This window comes from Glycine soja, chromosome 18, assembly GCF_004193775.1.
Source record: "Glycine soja cultivar W05 chromosome 18, ASM419377v2, whole genome shotgun sequence".
Classification (NCBI taxonomy): Eukaryota; Viridiplantae; Streptophyta; class Magnoliopsida; order Fabales; family Fabaceae; genus Glycine; species Glycine soja.
The window spans coordinates 6,255,053-6,273,644 of record NC_041019.1 but is presented as its reverse complement, the minus strand read 5'-3'; the positions used below and the strand labels follow the sequence as shown (position 1 = coordinate 6,273,644).

At 36.1% G+C, this 18,592-nt stretch overlaps 1 protein-coding gene across 2 annotated transcripts; it reads right to left on the bottom strand.

Annotated features, from left to right (window-relative positions):
- Positions 1 to 1,041: 1,041 nt before the first annotated feature.
- LOC114396484 (villin-1-like) lies at positions 1,042 to 18,378 on the bottom strand. 2 transcript variants are annotated; one of them, XM_028358491.1, is made up of 24 exons: positions 18,146 to 18,378; positions 17,872 to 17,992; positions 16,571 to 16,676; positions 16,013 to 16,112; positions 15,668 to 15,736; positions 14,783 to 15,016; positions 9,406 to 9,583; positions 9,192 to 9,318; positions 8,721 to 8,886; positions 8,423 to 8,573; positions 8,242 to 8,327; positions 7,991 to 8,146; positions 6,205 to 6,273; positions 5,910 to 5,978; positions 5,672 to 5,809; positions 5,127 to 5,255; positions 4,788 to 4,935; positions 4,642 to 4,652; positions 4,076 to 4,216; positions 3,445 to 3,570; positions 2,498 to 2,560; positions 2,139 to 2,355; positions 1,590 to 1,768; positions 1,042 to 1,393 (listed from the first exon to the last, which is right to left on the bottom strand). In XM_028358491.1, exons 3-24 carry the CDS (start codon positions 16,624 to 16,626, stop codon positions 1,280 to 1,282), a joined length of 2,727 nt encoding a protein of 908 aa, XP_028214292.1. In that variant the 5' UTR covers positions 16,627 to 16,676; positions 17,872 to 17,992; positions 18,146 to 18,378; the 3' UTR covers positions 1,042 to 1,279. The 2 variants fall into 2 exon arrangements, with proteins under 2 accessions (XP_028214292.1, XP_028214293.1); XM_028358492.1 differs by lacking the exons at positions 17,872 to 17,992; positions 18,146 to 18,378 and adding an exon at positions 17,655 to 17,788.
- Between the last annotated feature and the right edge of the window lie 214 nt (positions 18,379 to 18,592).

Sequence of the window (18,592 nt, the reverse complement as noted above, 5' to 3'; positions counted from 1 at the left end):
TGATAAAAAAAAAAAAAAAAAACTTGACCTGACCCATTTTAAAATCTTTAAGTATGTTTTTTTTTCCTACTTAAAAGCCTATAAAGGTGGAAATATGCTAGGCGACCTGTCAAGGTTAGGCCTTAAAAATTGACCTGTAACATCATACTCAAACTTTGTAATTAATATTCGAGCGGGATATGCTAGGAGGCCTGTCAAGGATTAGGCCTTAAAAACAATACTTGACTATCATCAACTTAATTGCCTCCCAACAAGAAAGTTATAATTTGTAAATGGATATGCAAAATCAAACAAAATTCGGGTGGTATTATCGCAAGATAAAAGGCCAGACTTGTGACCAAAAGATTTACTCAACTCGAATGAAGGGACTATGCAAAAAATGAAAAAGAAAACAAAATCTCCCATGGTAAAAATCACAACTGTGAAATTTGTCTTGACCCTTACAGCAACTCATAATCGGCCTTCTTATATGCTGACCTATATGAAGAGATCTACATGACCAATTCCTCAAGGATTTAAAGCAACCTATGACAATCAATTTGCAAACTACAAAAGTCTCTTTATATATATGGCTTAAAAGAAGCCTGTAGAATTTGGTGCTTTAAACTGACTTCTACCCTTATTTATTTATTTGGGATATAAACTATCAAAATCTGATTATTCATTAATCGTCCAGTTTTCCTATATTGTGATAATCTCTCAGCAATTCAAGTTGTCCACAATCCAACTTTTCATGAGAACCAAGTATATAGAACCGGACGGTCATCTAATTCGAGAGAAACTACAAGTTGGGATCATTCAATCCAACAGCTTTCAACTCCTTCGTAACCAAGCGGAACATGCATGATATACATGGTCTATCTTTCACATATGCACATCCTTTGTTTAAATACATGCACTAATGAATTCTGGCAGCCTTTTTTTCCCCTTATCATAACACATATTCAATCAACCCTGTGAAAGATTTTCAACTCCACTACAAGTTTGTTTGAGCATTTGGAAGAAAAACTCTATACTATGTTTTTCTTTCAAGCAAAAAACAGAACATAATTCCACTTGCATGCGCCAAAAGCATCCTCTTCATAATATTACATTATGAGATCAAATGAAAAGATAAATATGTAGTAAGTTGGTCAAATACTATATGACTCGTATTTCACAAAAAGGGGAGCAGCTCAAGCTCAAACGCTTAATACACAAATGAGGTAAAATTTGTATCATCCTAAAATGTTGTAATACAGTGCCACAAAACAAAACACAGCCATTAGTTGGCCTTGCTCTAAAATAGATCCAGAGACATCTTCAGTTTGTTTTGTTTCCATCTAGGAAGCTTATAGAAAGCAGATTTTGGCATTCCAAACTTCTCGCGGAACTCTTCATTAGATAAATATACCTAGATTCATCACAATGTGTAGATTCCAGTCAATTTTCTATCAGGAAAAGAGTGAATGCCTATCTATAGCTCATAATAAAAGTTCAGCATAATATATAGACAAATTCATTAAATAGCCTTTCAAATTGATCCTCCAAGACCAAGAAAAAGCAAGGTGAAGATGCTAGCAAGACTGTTGAGTGAGTTCAGACAGTACCTCTCTTTTTGTCAAATCGATGCCAGTTACTGGATTAGCAGAAACCACTCTCAGGCGCTCATAGGGGTATATTGCCGTATTCTCACCATCCACATTTCTATCCTTCTGAGGGAAACTCGCGGTCTCATCAGATGAGCTCAGTTCTGTTGCTGGAGAACCAGACTGTGGCATTGTTTTTCCTAGGATACAGAAAAAACAGTGAGAAAAAAATAGCAAGAAAAAGGATGAAAAATTGAATGAATATAAGAGAAATGGCATAATACTATATTGTGACACTTGAGTACTTCGCATTCCTTTCCAATTTTTTAGTGGTTCAAATTTCAGCCTAAACTTTATTGAACAGGATCATTGACTGGCCTTCACTATAATTTGGGGGAATATGTTGGACATTTGAGTAGTAATTCATCAAATTAAAGAACGGGGGGATATGATATCCATTATCCAACTATACAAACTTTAGAGTAGTAAAGAGGAACGCATTGACATATTGACTAACTATCCAACTAAATAAATTTCACATCATTAATTGATGAGAGGGATTCTTATTACCAGCACTACTCTGGGAAGGAGATCCTTCGAAGAGCTTCTTGACAACTGGAGTAGAGCTAGAAAGACTCCTATCACCTGATTGCCTAAGATCTGAGCCTGCACTACTAGGTATAGGTGAACTACTTCTTCCACGTCCATTGGAGAAAACAGAAATGCTTCCGTGACCATCAGGAGTAGAAGGCCTGGAGTTTGCTTTCAATGGGGTTCTATTATGTCCCTGAATAAAGAAAAAGAAGACAAAGACAAAGTAAAGGATCAGAGCTGAAAACATTCTGAAATTATTATTTAAGTTATCATAACAAGACCCAAACCTTCCAGAAAAATCAGTATAATAACTCTAATACTACCAAGTCACGTACCTCTAGAGATTTTGGTTTTCCTTTCAGAATTGCAAGCTTTCTCTCGAATGAGTTACCAAAAATCTACAACAATTCATTCAAAATAGTTTATAAGATGGGTGACAAATACAATCAAGGCATGTAATGCAAGAAAGGTGCCAAATCCCCCTCAAAATTTCTTGTATGTAGTATAGCATGTTGAAAGAAAGGAAGGAGAAGGTAGCAAACAATCTTAAATATTCCCATTACTCAGGAATACAAAATCATATCAAATTAAACTTCACTTAACATGTTAAACTAATTATATACATTTCCAGCAGAAGAGCACAAATATGTGGCCGAATTCATAAGAAACAGAAACAGCCTAGAATATAAGTGGAAAACAAGAACAATGAGAACAGAACGAGTATCTTGCAACACTTGAAAAACAGAGTAGGGTCATTCAAACAAATAATTTATTTGCCATCATAGGATATAAAAAACATGGAATTATATATCTGTGACATTTTCATCAAAGCATAAAGAGACAAACAAGTTTCCATGTCCTGTGTCAAATTTCAAAACTTCCTCTTTTACTGTACATCCAATTCTTTGAATAAAGTTGTACATAATAAATGCAAAATTTTATCTACTTGCCAGAATATAAATTATCTGAGTTTAAAAAACAGGCATGCAGAAGAAAGCATTATGTACATAAGAGAATAAATGAAAATGATAACAGAAAACTACATTTATAGGTAAATCAACATCGGTATTTTTTTTGAAAGGCAAATCAACATCGGTATATATAACAATTTTCTTGCAGAGTTCGGCAATCAATCTGTATTTTTGGGGAAGGTGGGGGCAGGGGATGGCCTCAAGTCCCTATAATGCTCCACCACTCTCCCAATGAAAAGTTGAGAACTTCCTAAAATAAGTCATCATAGTATTATGATCAATATTTATAACTTTGAAGGGAGAAGACTTACATTTTCTTTTGAGTGATCCCATGAAAAGAAACGAGTGAAAAAAGGTGGCTCATGACCTTCCGTTACAATATAAATAGGGATGTTCAGGGATAGGCCTTCAACAAGGACATCCATTTCCAGAAATTTCTGCTCATTACAATTTCCATTGTAAGAAAAACATATGGCATGAAACAGTAAGTCCATGTAACATTAAAACCGTAGAGTTTGATCACATGACTCATTTTATAGATGAATAAGAACTAGTTCCTAAGATGAGACTGTCAAATAATTAGTGAATAATGAATAATGGAGAAACAACTATCAAACTTGGCTCTTCAAGAATTAGATGTATAAACAATGACTCCTTGTATAGTATAGAGGCATTTTCATGAAGCACTTGGATGCATTGGCAAAGAGTTCTAGGGGCTGTGGTTGAGATCCACTCATGCAAGAAAAAATAAATAGTAGAAGTACAAAGTAATTATAACATATGTTAATGGTGAGAATTCAAATGTGAGCGAAGTATTGAAAAGGAATGACTAAATGAAGACCATATAAAAGTGAAATGACATATTGATTCAAATGTGTATGTGTGAAAACATCATGGTGTGACAATTAGCGTAAAAGCTATCAGTGAGTTCAATATAGATACCAGGCCAAGATTAAGAGCTTCTTGTTTTGATTTGACAGCCGAATGTAAACCAACCCACACATAAATCTCTCTTTGGCAATCAAGCAATAAAACATCTTCAGTTATTAAGTCATCCTGTGTATAGTTGTATATCTCTTTGACCTGAAATATTATATCAAGGCCATCATTAATCACATTAAAATAATGTGTGTATGTATGCGCTTGCGCGCACAATAATTTTTTAACAAAAACAAAGTTCATAGATTTTATGAGGAAAAAAAAAAGACCTTAGTTCTAATGATTCTATTTGCATTTCAATCAGATAGTTTTAATGATTGTTAGAAAAGAAATGATAACAACATAATCTTTATGATTGGCTGAAATTTATTGAAAATCACAATTTTTTGTAGGTCCCACTAGTGTGTGTCAAGAGGAGTTATTAGAGAGTGTGTTGCTAGCACTTCTCTTGTTAGAGATGCTATTCATGGTGAGTTTTATCTCAGTCTTCCTCAGCAATAATATTAGGTATTCATATAATTATTTATTACATGTGACATGATCAGATTCAAATTGTAGAAGAAATATACCTTGAAGTCTCCTGAGTTGAAATTCCAACAAATGAGCGTGAGAAACAGAACCATCAATTAGACATGCTTTCCCTGTCATTTCACCCAGGATAGTTCTAAACCAAGTGAGATCTAGATTACTTTTCTTAAAAGGGTGCTTTTCTTACCTCTCGTTATTTTTAATGCAAACAAATGTGGGTCATCTATGAATCCTTGAATTTCTTTGCCCTTTGGATACTCTGCTTTTCCACTGAGAGCATCCCAGAAAATATCAGGCTCATTCCCTTCCCTCACAGAAACAGGTAGCCATGTTGGCTGCAGATTGCATCAAGGAATGAGATACAAGTTAACACCACTAGAAGAAATATTTCAAATAGAAGGCAGTAATGAACTGTCTTATAATTTAATATAAATCCAAATGAAAACTCATTATTAAATGCTTCCTTTGCGGTGACTGTCATTTAGATAAACATTTCCAACACCATATGTCAATTGCAATGACATACATTAGATAGTTCCACCATTCTATCAAGGAGATTATGGTCTCTAGCTGAAGATAGGCTCCCAATCCAAGTATAGATAGATGCTTTACTTTGCAGAATGTAGCAATAGGATGAATTCAGGGAGGTTGAAACCTATAACAATTTAAAATACATGGTCATTACATGCAAACAAAAAATATAAAATTATACATAAAAAATAAAACAGGATACAAACAAAGTGTGTTTCAAAGTTACCGTTTCGAGCACAACAGATGGAAAAATAATTATTCTGATTATAATTTTATTTTGGTTCCAGCCAACATATATATCAGCCAATAGACCAGCATTAATACAGCACAATAGGTTGGACTTAAGTGCCTAGTATTTTAGTCCATATTCAATATGAACAAGATATTGAAATAGTTAGTAATGAAATTTAGAAGATAAAAAAGGATTCAATAGCTATGCTTGAAAGCCTTGATAATTGCTATCCATTTTTCTGGTAATTAGAGATAAGATATATTAAAAAGGGCTCCACTATGGATAAAGTCAGAATCATTGAAACTTACTTGATCAACTTGGATGGCCTGCATATTATCTGGACTTGTACCTTGTACCCGAAACAAAGCAACCAGGTTTTCATTGTATGTTTCATCCACTATACCTTTTTCTTCTATAAACTTCCTATATCCTGAACTGTTTCCCCCCTTACAAGAGGAAAAAATGAAGAATTTGGAGCTCGTGACTTTGTGACTTTTTTTTTAATATTAAACACAACTTAAAAATGAGATTCTATTGGGAACATACCTTCAATATGATTAATCTCTGAAGTATTGAGAAAAACTGAGCTGGTTCCTTACCCTCATGGATTTGAGCCTGAACAGACATTCGATGTACATTGAATATATTAGGCATAGTAATATGCAGGAAACTTATATGTCTTTTATATGAATGTACTCAAGATGCAGAATGTAGCAATAGGGAACTCGCACCTGTTGAGTGATAAAAATTGTAAACATATTTCCCAAAACTATAATATGATTATTGTACACATTCAATCAGCACATGATGAAAGAGTTAGCAGAGCAAGAACCGCACTAACCATAACAGGATTAGTTCTGATTGAATCGGCCATAGTACTCATGTGGGAAATGGCAGCTGCTTTATCCTCCTGCAGGCCAAAATTATAGAACCAAAGGGCAATTTGTGTTAGGAACTATTACCAGCAACTAAGCCTATTTCAAAAAGATGAGATTAAAAGTTTATCATTGTTGCAGAAGTTGAAGAACTGAGTACAACATGGAAAAGACAGATTTGAGAATTTTAGATAACTTCTGGAAATGATTTACAATTTTTTTCTATAAATTTCAATACTAAGTAAGATGCCATGGTCAGTAATCTAAACAGAGGATATTAGACTATCCTATTATACTTTTCTGATCATAACAGTTTTTCATACAACTATAGCTTTGCATTAAGGGTTGTCAAAGGATTAGCTAAATTCTGTTAAGGGTCAATTTTGAGCTCCTAGCATTTTGCTCTGGTCTTGGATGTGCTTGCTGAGCATATGTAAGAGTCAGTGCCTCAGTGCATGCATTTTAGGATGATATAGTCCGAGTTGGAGAGCCGATAGAGAAAATAAATGGGAAGATATAGATGTGGAGACTAGCTTACTTTTGTTTAAGTAAAAGACAGGGTATAGGAAATATATAAGTTTTGCAAGAGGCACAGTGATCTTATCTTGTAAATGAATCTTAGAGACTGTACCTTACCACAAGTAAATCAGTTTAAGCATCTTGGGCCCATCATACAAAACGATGGAGAAATAAAGAGGGATGTAAACCATAAGAATCAAGCAGGGTAAACTGGAGGAGTGTCTTAATTGTTATCTATGACAAAAAGGAAAGGCCCAAGCTTATAAGAAAATTTTACCCCACAGCTATAAAACTTGCACTGTAATATGGAATTGAATGGATGTTGGTCGTTAGAAACACAAAAAGAGAATATAAACATAATATATTGACACCACACTTTAACTCAAAACCTTAAGGCTCAAGTTTATGGGTCTACTCCTCATTTATATGGTGCTCAACTTTTTCACTTTTACTCAATGTGGGATTTCACCTCACACTTGTATTCCAACAATTTTCTCTTCAAGTGTGAGTCTCTTCCACATGATAGCCTTCCCCTCGAGTGAAAGTCATTATCATCCACGAGTATTTCATGGTAGCCATTAGAGCCCACATGCTCTAGGTACTTGCACCGCCGCTCCACCCATGGGACCCACCACCAGGAAGACTTTCGATACAAGGGATCTCCAGACTAAGGATCCATTTTCGCCATCTTACTCGTCTGAGCAGGTCACCAAGTCGAACCATCAGATCTGATACCAATTGTTGGACAATTGAGGGGAGTAAACACTGGGGAGATTTACACTAATGAGTCATGAACAACCACATAAGGAAACTTGACACCACACTTTAACCCAAAAAGGAATAAATGAATTAGAGAGAAATTTGGGGACCTTAGAGTAACACATTGTAGAAAAAATGGTATAGTCTTGATTTAAGTGATTTGGGCATGCATGGAGAAGACCTATAATGACTAGATAAAATAGAGAAAGCCATATTATTAGAGATAGAGGGAGACCAAGAAAACAATATAGTAGAAATCATTAAGAAGTGTTTAGAGGTCAATGATTTGTGTATAGATATGATGCACAACAAACATGTTGAACGGGTTGTTTTGATCCATGCAATCAGCTTCACCTAGTGGGAAAAAGCTTGATTTGTGTAGTTATGATCTTAAATGACAGTTTAATCCATTTGTAAGAATTACAAGTTAAAAAACTACCAAGTGGAAGACAGAAAACCTTGACTAGTGCCTACCATTACACATTTGGAGCCAAGCCAAGCATAAAATAGTGTCTCATCCCTTCCATTTCCCAGAAATGTATACTGTACTATATAGCAATCTCCACTGTAAAGCTTTGTCAGTTCTGCAACTGAAAGAAGGGACAATTCATCACCATCCACCCGCCAAACCTGAAATTGCAGTATTCAGTTAACAGACAACACAGGGAAAGATAAATATAATCACTGGACAACAAGAAACAGCCAGGTTATGAGCAAGAAGATACTTTTATTGTGCCACTGCAATCTATAGATGGCTCATTGTCTTCTTCAGGAAGCTCTTTCACCTCATAACCCTGGTGCTTGAATATGGCTGAGGCAGAAAAAACAAATATAAAGAAAAGAGTAATAGAAGACACACTAATTGCACACTTCTTAAACACAAGTAATATGTTTAAGATACTAAACCTGCCACTTTTTCTTTGCCTTCCTCATAAAGCCTAGGCTCCACTGTTTTAGGCCAATTAGTAAAGTAAGACCGAAAGATGGTACTTTCCAATCCTTCTGATAAAAATGTCAAATGAGTCTTGTTTGATCTGCCTTCATTTCTGACAAATTCCTAGTAAATGGACATAATAGTGAGCACAGGCAATGCCCTCAATGCAATGCTTGTGGACAAGCACAATTGACAACATGCATTAGGAAGTTAGGATATACTGAAGTTCAGTTTCTATGAAACAAAAGGAAACTTCAAGAGAGTATTTACTTCTACAGCTCTGATTGTTGTTCTTCTTTCTGTCAATAAAGTCTGCCTTCCCATCCAGACAAAAATCTCACCATCACAGTCCAACATATAACACTTGTCTGTCTCAAGCATTTCTTTGCTGAAAGCATTGCTTCCAGTTTCACAAAGTTTTCCCTGTAAATTTATCCTGTTGAGATGTGAAAACAACCACTCTTTAGCTAAGACTAACATTTCTTGAAGTAAGCAAAGTTCATTTTTACTATTTCTCCTTCACACGTCCCTGAAGCATAATGCCTTCCATTTAAACCAACTAATAAAATAATTCGGGTTAGTCAATAAACTGTGATGCTATTAAGTTGACTATTGAACTATCAATATGAATCGGTTAATTATTGATCCAAAACAAACTTGTATGTTCAACATAGAAATAAGGTTCTGCAAGTATGGTTCATCAACACACAAACATTATGCACACAGATGTATGAACCTCACCAAAATAGCTTTACAGGAGGAGCCTCAGATTCCTGAACAGAAGGCGAATCTCGAGGAATGGGAGCATAACCACCAAATAAACTCCAGAATTCACCCACATCAGAATCACCAACAAATTTTCCATCCTCTACAACAATATTACAATTATAATTTGCAACATCTTTCCCTCACAAAACAGGAATAAGTACCAAAAAAAAGTAGTGGATATTCAAACCTATTGTTGCCACTTCGCATTTTCCACCATGCTTATTCTCCTTGATATACTGAACAACCTCCAAAGCTTTGGCTCTTTCTTGAATGGTAGAGTTGCACCCACTGAAGAGGAAGATTTTTAAGGCAGTGTCAAGAATGAATACATCTTCATGATTCAACGATGACCTCAGAAATGGCACCTAACGAATACATATTTGATTAGACAAGTTATACTAATCAAATTCCAGTTAAACATAAAGACATGTAGGCAAAGTATTATAACAAATGCATGTGAAAAGTCAAGCAACAGATATTCTGAAAGCAAAGATGTCTGGAAACCAACATGTATAAGCTCGGTATGATCATTAATATTATCATCTAAAGCTATCAATCATCCCTTGAATTACTTGGTTGCATGTATGTCTTAGGAGTGACATGTTTCCTTTTGATATGTGAAGGATGTAGAGTTTCCTCCAAACTTTATATCTTTACTTCAAATGCAGAAAAGGATTGAAGATCTTAAAGGAGTGGGGAAAGATGCATACCAAGAAACCTTGTGGGTCAGGGAATGCAGCAAGGCACCTTGACTAGTATTCTGAAAAAACAGGGAGATGAGAGAGAGAAAGAAACAAAGAGTGGGTGAGAGAGAGAAACATAGTGTGGGTGAGAGAGGGATCCCGATGTAACTACACTGAGAATAGGTATGGCCAACAATCAGCGGTGACATTGGCGGCACAACTACAGGAACACGGAAGGACAAATTGGAGGGATGCACCGGACGTTCGCTCCTTCTATTTCACAAGATTTCCAAAGGAGATGGGTGAGAAGGATCTGTGGTTTGAATTTTAAGAAATGGGAGGATGTGAGAGAGGTCTTCATTGCGAAGAAAAAAAACAGAAGTGGTCGGAAGTATGGCTTTGTTAGATTCAAGGGAGTGGAGGAAGTGGGGATGCTTGAATGTCAGTTGGACAACATGGTTATTGGGGATTTGAAACTGCATGCCAATCTCCCAAAGCATGGAAGGGAGCCAGTGATAAACGACGAATCTATCATAGACATGAAGCACAAGGTAGGGTTAGTCATGGACAAGGTAGCAGAGGATGAGCAGCAACAAGGCAAAAAGGAAACAGAACACACGTTCAAGAACAGAGGACTACTAAAGCAACATCCACAACGAATGCAATCCCCAGTCTCGTACGCGAAAGGAAACAACAACATGGAGAGGAGATGTTTTCCAAGGCATGTGACTCCAACGAGATCAATCTCTCATTCGACGCTGCAGCCGAGTATACCCATAGAGGAAAATAAATGGTACTATAATGCGTGGGTTGGAAGATTAAGGAACTTGGTGCTATTCGATAAAATGGAAGATCAAATCATGTGGGTTGGAGGAGAAGATATCACTCCTAAATACCTAGGTGATGATATGGTATTATTGTTGGGACTCACTGATACAAGAGCTAAAGAAATGTGTAGGAAGGGAGCTGTGAATGGAATGACCTTATTCTTCTCGTTGGAGAAATAGAACCCAAGCATGAGGACGGGATATAGACTGGTGTGGATTCAGTGTTGGGGAATCCCACTACACGCATGGGACAAGGAGAATATTAAGAAGAATGTGCCTGCGGTAGGGGAAGTAGTGGAGGTGGATGATGAGGTTGGCGAACTTCAGCAGCTGGATAGGGCTCGGGTATTAATTAAAACACCATGACACCCTACCATTCATCACGTTGTAATAGCTTCAATTAATGGGGAGGAGTATACAATTCATATGGCAAAGGAGACATGCTACAGTCCAAACACCTGTAAATGGCATATGAGGAGCATGATGGGGTCATCAGAGGAGATTAGCTCTAATGAGAGCAAAATGGGGTTGCCATTAACCGCGGCCAATGAGTCATCAGAAAGCAAGTTTCCAATGAACATCAGCAATGAAAATGGAGGAGGCGGAAAACTGGGAGGTGTTGCTCGTGATAAGCAATTCTCCGACGGACAATGCCCCACGCTTAGACCCAAGGGAATACCCTATGGGTGCTAACACAACAACCACAACAACCCAGGCATAGGGACGAAAGCTGCGGATAAAGTGAGACAGCAGGGAACGTTAACCGTGGTATAAGCAGACCTACTCAACAACTACAGTCTAGAGGCAAGGATACGAAACATACGACAGTCAGAGATCACGAGGAAGAGACAGGAGGGAATAAGGTAGAAAAGGGGAAAGAGGAATTGGCCTTGGAAGATAAAAATCAGAGTACTGACATAAATGGAAACATTGGGCAGGAAGGGGGGCCATCCAGGTTAGCAAATTTTGAATTAAAGTGGAGGGGGTCACAAGCTCTTGAGGAAGCTGAAAGCCCTTTAATGGGCCTTGCTACTCAAAACCACAATGGAACAAATGCAGGAGAAAAGGACAACTTGGAAGTTAAATCAAATGGGTCAGCTCACACTTGGCAAGTATACTCAAGAAATAAAGGACGTAAAAAGCAAATGGGACTTAACAAAACAGCTGACCTCAAAGCTGGACATTCAACACACAAAAATACCAATGCCTCACGTATATGTAATATATCATCATCAGTGATGAGGGGTAACAGGCTGAAGGAAGTGGCTGGATAGGAAGAACAGAATAGTGAACAACATGTAATAGGGGAGACATCCTCAACCTGTGAATAGGTAAAGGAAGTTGCACTGAACTGGGATATGGCAAAAACTTTGGAAGTAATTGATAATTGATAACTGTTAATTATGAGTATATTTTAGGGTTAAATTATATAGGAATTTGTAATTTTTATCTCCTAATTCTTCCTTTTTGAGCAAATAATTATTAAATTAACACCATTTAAGTTTTTGTGCAGAGAATATTGAAAGTGATGGATTAATGATGCTTAGTAAGTAAAATAAAGCCCAAAAAACAGGATAATTCAAGAAAGCAGAGATAACTAAGGAAAACAAGACTAATTCAGGAAAATAGACTAATTAAGGGAAGCGGGCTATGTAAGGAATGCAGGCTAAATGAGAAACCCACTGACAGCCAACTGTAATTTTTCTTCCTATCTATTTCTTGTGCTTAATATTATTGTTTGTGGCCTAATCACTCATTTGCTGGTAAGTTTTAGGGGTAGTGTTTCTCTTTAATTAATCAATTTAAATTCTTGTTTAATTTCTTCTCTTATTTGATTTAATTTTCTACCAATTTAAATTATTATTTTTCTCATAACTTTTTCAAGTCAACTTTCTTTAACTTCTTTTATTAATAAAATATTCATCTACCTAAGTACAAACAAAGTCCATGTGAATTCGACACTCGGACTTCCGCTTTAACTTTACTACTTAGGATGAATTGGTGCACTTGTCGATCCATCAACAGTAATCTGCAGAAAAAGGAGGAATCAATGGTGCCTAAGTTGATCAGCCTAGAAGAAAGGGATAAGGAGGTGGTTCAAAAGTTGGGAAATAGGGAGGATGTCCCATGAAGATTATATCCTAACAATATAAAGGAATTGGGGAGAGAGGTGAAGTGGGCAGCAATAAGAAAAATGGTAAAGAGAGAAAGAATAGATATATTGTGCCTACAAGAGACTAAGAAGGAACAAGTGGATAAGGTTGTATGCCAAGCCTTGTGGGGTGATGCGGATGTTAGCTGGGAACTGCAGCCAGCATGCAATAGTGCAGGTGGAATTTTATGCCTATGGAGTCAAAAAAACCTTTAGATTGGAGAGGAAGCACATTGGCTGTAATTTCATTTATTTGGAAGGAATTTGGGTTGCTGATGGAGAAAAAGTAAATATAATAAACATCTACTCGCTGTGTGATCTGAATCAGAAGAGAATTTTGTGGGAGCAAATTAGACAGCTAAGAAACTCAAATATGGGTGGCTTATGGTACATTTTAGGTCACTTTAACAGCATTAGAAGATCATCTGAAAGAGTGGGCACCTGTCATAGAGGGCAAGATGAAAGGAGTTTGCAGGAATTCAATGAATGGATAGCAAACTTACAGGTGGAAGTTGTGCCTTGTGTAGGGAGAAAATTCACCTGGTATAGACCAAATGTGACAGCAAAAAGCAAACTGGACAGATTTCTTGTATCGAATGAATAGGTAAGTAAATGACAAGGAAGCACTCAGTTCATACTATAGCAAAATTTTCAGATCATTGCCCAATCCTATTGAGATCCTCAACTGTTGATTAGGGACCGAAACCTTTCTGGGTTTTGGATTGTTGATTCCAAGATAAAACATTCAGAAAAGTTGTCCAAGAGTGCTGGACAACCAACAATGTCAGAGGTTGGGGAGGCACTTATTTTTCAATGCTGAAATAGATATAGCATCCAAGTTTATGGAGGATATAGAAGGGCTCACAATTCATCCTTACAGACATGACAAGTGGGTCTGGAGGGGAGATCCAAGTGGGAGTTACTCAGTGGGAAGTGCGTACAATTGGCTAGTTAAGGAAATGGTAGATGAGAATCAGCATAGAGTCTTTAATGATTTATGGGAACTCCAAATTCCAACTAAAGCTGCTTTCTTTGCTTGGAGACTAATTCGGGACAGATTGCCTACAAAGACCAATTTACGTCGGAGAAATGTGGAAATCAATGACAGTATATATCCATTTTGCAGGAATTTTGAAGAGGATGCAACACATTTATTCTTTTCATGTGATAAGGTCATGCCGCTATGGTGGGAATCGTTGTCTTGGATAAATGCAGTGGGACCTCTCTCGCAAAATCCGAGGCACCATTTCCTCCAACATTCCTCTTGCAGGCTGTCGGGTATCAGGAGACAGCGTTGGCAGAGTTGCTGGATATCCCTAACTAGGAGCATTTGGCACCATAGAAATAGGATTGTTTTCTCAAATGTTTTCAATGGCAACAAATTGATGAAGGATGCTATATTTCTTTGCTGGACATGGTTTAGAAACCTAGAAAAAGGATTTGACTTACCTTTCCATTACTAGTCCAGTAATATCAGGGATGATTTTTGTAATGAGGGGGGGAGTATGTTATAGGTATTGGGTAATTATATACCAAGTTTACAGTCAGATGTTTGGTAGCCTAATTCTTGTTAATTAACTTGAATTAGGTTACCATACTTCTGCATATCGTGGTGCTGATGTGTATTTTGTACAGTACCTCTTGTACTGCTGTTTATATCTAATATATTAGTATTTTTGCTGATAAAAAAAAAGTTATCAATCATTGTTCTATCCCCTCATAAAAATCTTGGTAAAAAAACCCCTTCAAAAAAATTAGAAAATCAGAGTATTATGTGGAGAGTGGAGACACAATAAGTTCTAGTCCATATCTAAATTTTTCATCAAGAGGAATAGTTGGAGAGGAGATTCACACTATCAGACAACAGAAGCAGTTAATTATCAAACTTGAGAAACAACTCACTTCTTTCACGTAAACAACATAGTCTCCCTTGCAAGTATACAGGCTGACATGGTATTCACCATTCAGGTTCCCCTGCTTTGAAGTAAACACTCCTTCAATGGGTATAAGACAAGGTCTGAAGTATGACAGAAACTTCTGCGATTCTTGGCCTTGAATTTCCCTGTATTGAACACTACACGATCCTAAGGCTGCATCCAGTTCAAGTGCCTTGTCTGATGCCAAGCTTGAGTCTACCTGTAAACACTTACTTGACTGTGAAACAATGCTGATCATTCTGTTTAATCACAGTCAACAATTCAATATTCATACTTATTTAAAAACTATATTCACTTGTAAATGTATCTTTTAAATCAAATGTGGTGAATAAATATTTGTTCCATTATACCTATTACCTTCCTTGGTCTATTTAACCACATTTAAATCACCAAGCAAATTTTAGATAAACAAATACACACCCTTAGTCTTTATTTTGCTTTTGGATAAACAGAAATTACACATCAAGCAAGTTTTATTGAGGAAATCTTGGAACTATATATTAGTATTTAGTCACTACAGTTTCACATTCCCTCAATGGGGCAAATTACATTTCTATACAGTTTCACTCTCTTCTCAGATAAGAGAACAATTGATTACAGTAAACATGACGAGAAATGTTATAGGAAAATGGAGGACCACACCACGTTGTGAGTAAAAAGAATAAGGAACCAATTGGGGAAAATGGACTAAGGGTATATACAGCCTAAAAAATTTGACTTGCAGAAAATTAACAGTAATAAATTATTATCACTATGAAAAATGTTAGGAACACACTCTTTTGAACATAGTCTCTTATTAGTTGAAATTTATTGGAAATGACAAGACAATTAAAAAAGAAAGGATACAAACCTTCTTGGCTTCATTTCCCAACCAGTAATGTATGTCATACTGAGGAGGGCCAATTTTTGGAAAGACTGCCTGTTTTCACAAACACGTAAAAAGGTCTGGATCAATTGTATGTATAAAGAATTTAGATGAAAATAAAGCTCATACTGACAGGGAATTGCTAAAACATCATTATGGTGAAGGTGGCTCCAGAAGTAATGGATTCAATTTCAAAAAGGGATAGCAAAACTAGGAAGAGATGACGAAGATAATCTTTGAAATTTTGGATTTTAACTGAGGAGATATAGCCATCAACTTCTTCATGCATTTAAAAGGATCAATGAGGAAATAAAGTGAGGAATATCTTACATTCAAGACTAAGTATGCACTTCCAGTATAGAATTTTCCATGGCTTGACTTTGACACCGAAACCAACCGCTGGTTCTCAATACACCAAACTTCTAAGCCTCTAAGAACATTAAGCTAAGTACAAAACAGAAATTTGAACAAAGAAATGTGATACATTTATAAAAAAATGTACAGCTAAAACACAAATCTGGAAGAACTAGGAGACATCTTTAAAAATAAAACTCAAGAAATAAGTCTCAAGGTCAAGATTTTTATCTGCTTATCAACTATTCTTAAAATATACCATTATTAGAATACAAGAACCCAGTTTCCTATCCTATTCTTTATTTTTTCTACATAATCAATAAGACATTCACCAATGGCCGAGGAAACCCATGTCAATGGACATGGGCTAATTCAAGTTAACCAGCTATTCGTTATGGTGCCTTTGTCATAAGAAATTAATACCAATTCTATTTTCTTTAGCATGAAAAAAATTGAACGTAAAATAACTAATACCTATTCAACATACTAGCACAAACTATAAATCAATTTGAAAGAAAATGGTTGTAAGGATACGGGTTTGCTCCTGCAGTTTGGAATGCGAAATCCATATCTTTAGTGGCAGTAGGCATTGTGTCTATGGCTCTAATACTCCACCAAAATAACTCAACACTAGATTATTCTGCAATCCAAGATTTAAACTATGTTAGTCCTCAGAAGCTGAGACATATTTAACTAATACAATTGCACTTTTCAGAGCATATTATTAAAACTTATCTAGTAAGGTTTAAGATATATCCATATGGATTAAGCAAACAGAGAAAGTAGAATGAAACTTGGGGGCACACATTAATTACTTATGTTTTTTGTCAGCCCATCTATAATCCAGAAGCAGTGCTATAATAAATAAATCAAGGTAAGCAAACACATGCTACCATTATGCAATTAATCTAAAACAGCTAAGGTTGCACTTAAAGAATAATAATCAAATCTATTGTGTTCATAATCTGCAGAACTTGGTATCAGTATGCAACTATGTCAGTCACTTGACTATTAATTCCTCAACATAATGCTGTGCAACTAATTAAGAATTTAATTCTATCAAGAAAATAAACCAATGCAAGACAAAAAAATAGATCACACAAAGTTTTAATTATTTTGGTTATGAACTGTTCCAAAGGAGAATGTACATAAGACATGAAAAGTATGCATATTTTGTTTCTGCAACACCTGTTAGGTTTAACCTATGCCATTTTGCTGCTGAATTAACTAGGATGAAAAATAATTAAAGAATTGATAAACACATTTTTCCACGTAGACCTCAAGAATTTACAAAAATATAAAAAAATCTCATTCAACTAATCAGCTTGATAACTTTTCAAGTGAATTGCAAGATGCTTAATTTTAAGATTTGAATCATTCTATAACCCCCACCCCCTATTATCCATGCTCTAAAATTAAAGCATCTGCATCTACTGGCAAGTGGGAAGACAGCCAACACTAGCAGGAAATCTAAACTAATGACTCAAATAAAAATGCCTCAAATTTTCAGAAAATATTTGGAGAAACTAGCCCAACAGACACCTAACTCCCAAAATCAACAAAACACTAAAGCTGACCACAAATGACTATAGCAGTCAATACCAACAACTGAGCCTACCCCAAAGTCCTCATTTTTAAGCCTCTGAAACAAACACATCAAGCATCAACCACAAAGGCCATTCATTTCTTGGGGAAAACAAAGTCAAAAGGCAATAACAATGCAAGTCAAAAAGGAGAGAAAGAAGATGATCTACTGCGATCAAACACAAAGCATAAACAAATTCAAATAGCAAAGAAAACTCAGTTGACCAGAAGGGTAGATCAAACACTCATACCTTGACTCAACAGCAGATTCAGGAGCTAACAGGTGATGCTAATGCTGATGGTGATGGTTGAACAGACAGAGAGAGAACAAAAAAGTTGGATATTCCTCCCATTTGAAAAGCCAAGCCAAGGCTGAAAGACAAATGCAAAAAATGAGGCATTTATATTGGAGGGTAAAATGGCATTGGAATGATGATAACAGCGTTTGGTGCAGAAAAAGACTTCAGAAAAGGCAAAACAAAAAACAAAAAAAAAAAAGGAAAAAGCATGGTTATCTATCTTTACCGTCCAGCTTGTAAGAGGGGCCCACGAAAGCGCTTTCTAGTTGTTAACTTTCCAGTGTGGTGGATCAAAAGACGGTGATGATGACGAAACTCAGCTTGTATTGTGTTGTGTTGTTGTGTCTGTTTTACGTTTTGTAATGTGACCAGAGAGAAGATTAAAGCATGCTCATGGAAACTATCATAGACATAGAGATTTCCAAACTCCTGTAACTTTCAACGCTCTCTCTCTCTCTGTGTTCTGACATGCCTCCTAGGTACTTATAGATGTCTGTCTCTTTGTGTATGTACCAGTATCTTTTTTTATATTATTAGTTATTAATAGAGAGTTCTTATGAATTATGATAAGAAAAAAATCTGAATTTTGATACAATTGTTTTTGGAACAATAGTTAAATGAAGTTGGATATACCATGATACTAAGAAAAAGAATGGAGTGGGAGTTTATTAAT

What these genes read in the sequence shown, in the direction of transcription:
- LOC114396484 (XM_028358491.1), bottom strand. Translation starts at nt 16,626, where the DNA reads ATGCCTACTGCCACTAAAGATATGGATTTCGCATTCCAAACTGCAGGA. An exon ending in GTGCATACTTAGTCTTGAAT is followed by an intron (nt 15,737 to 16,012) that starts GTAAGATATTCC and finishes TTGTGAAAACAG; the next exon opens with GCAGTCTTTCCAAAAATTGG. An exon ending in AGGCAAAGAAAAAGTGGCAG is followed by an intron (nt 8,328 to 8,422) that starts GTTTAGTATCTT and finishes TTTCTGCCTCAG; the next exon opens with CCATATTCAAGCACCAGGGT.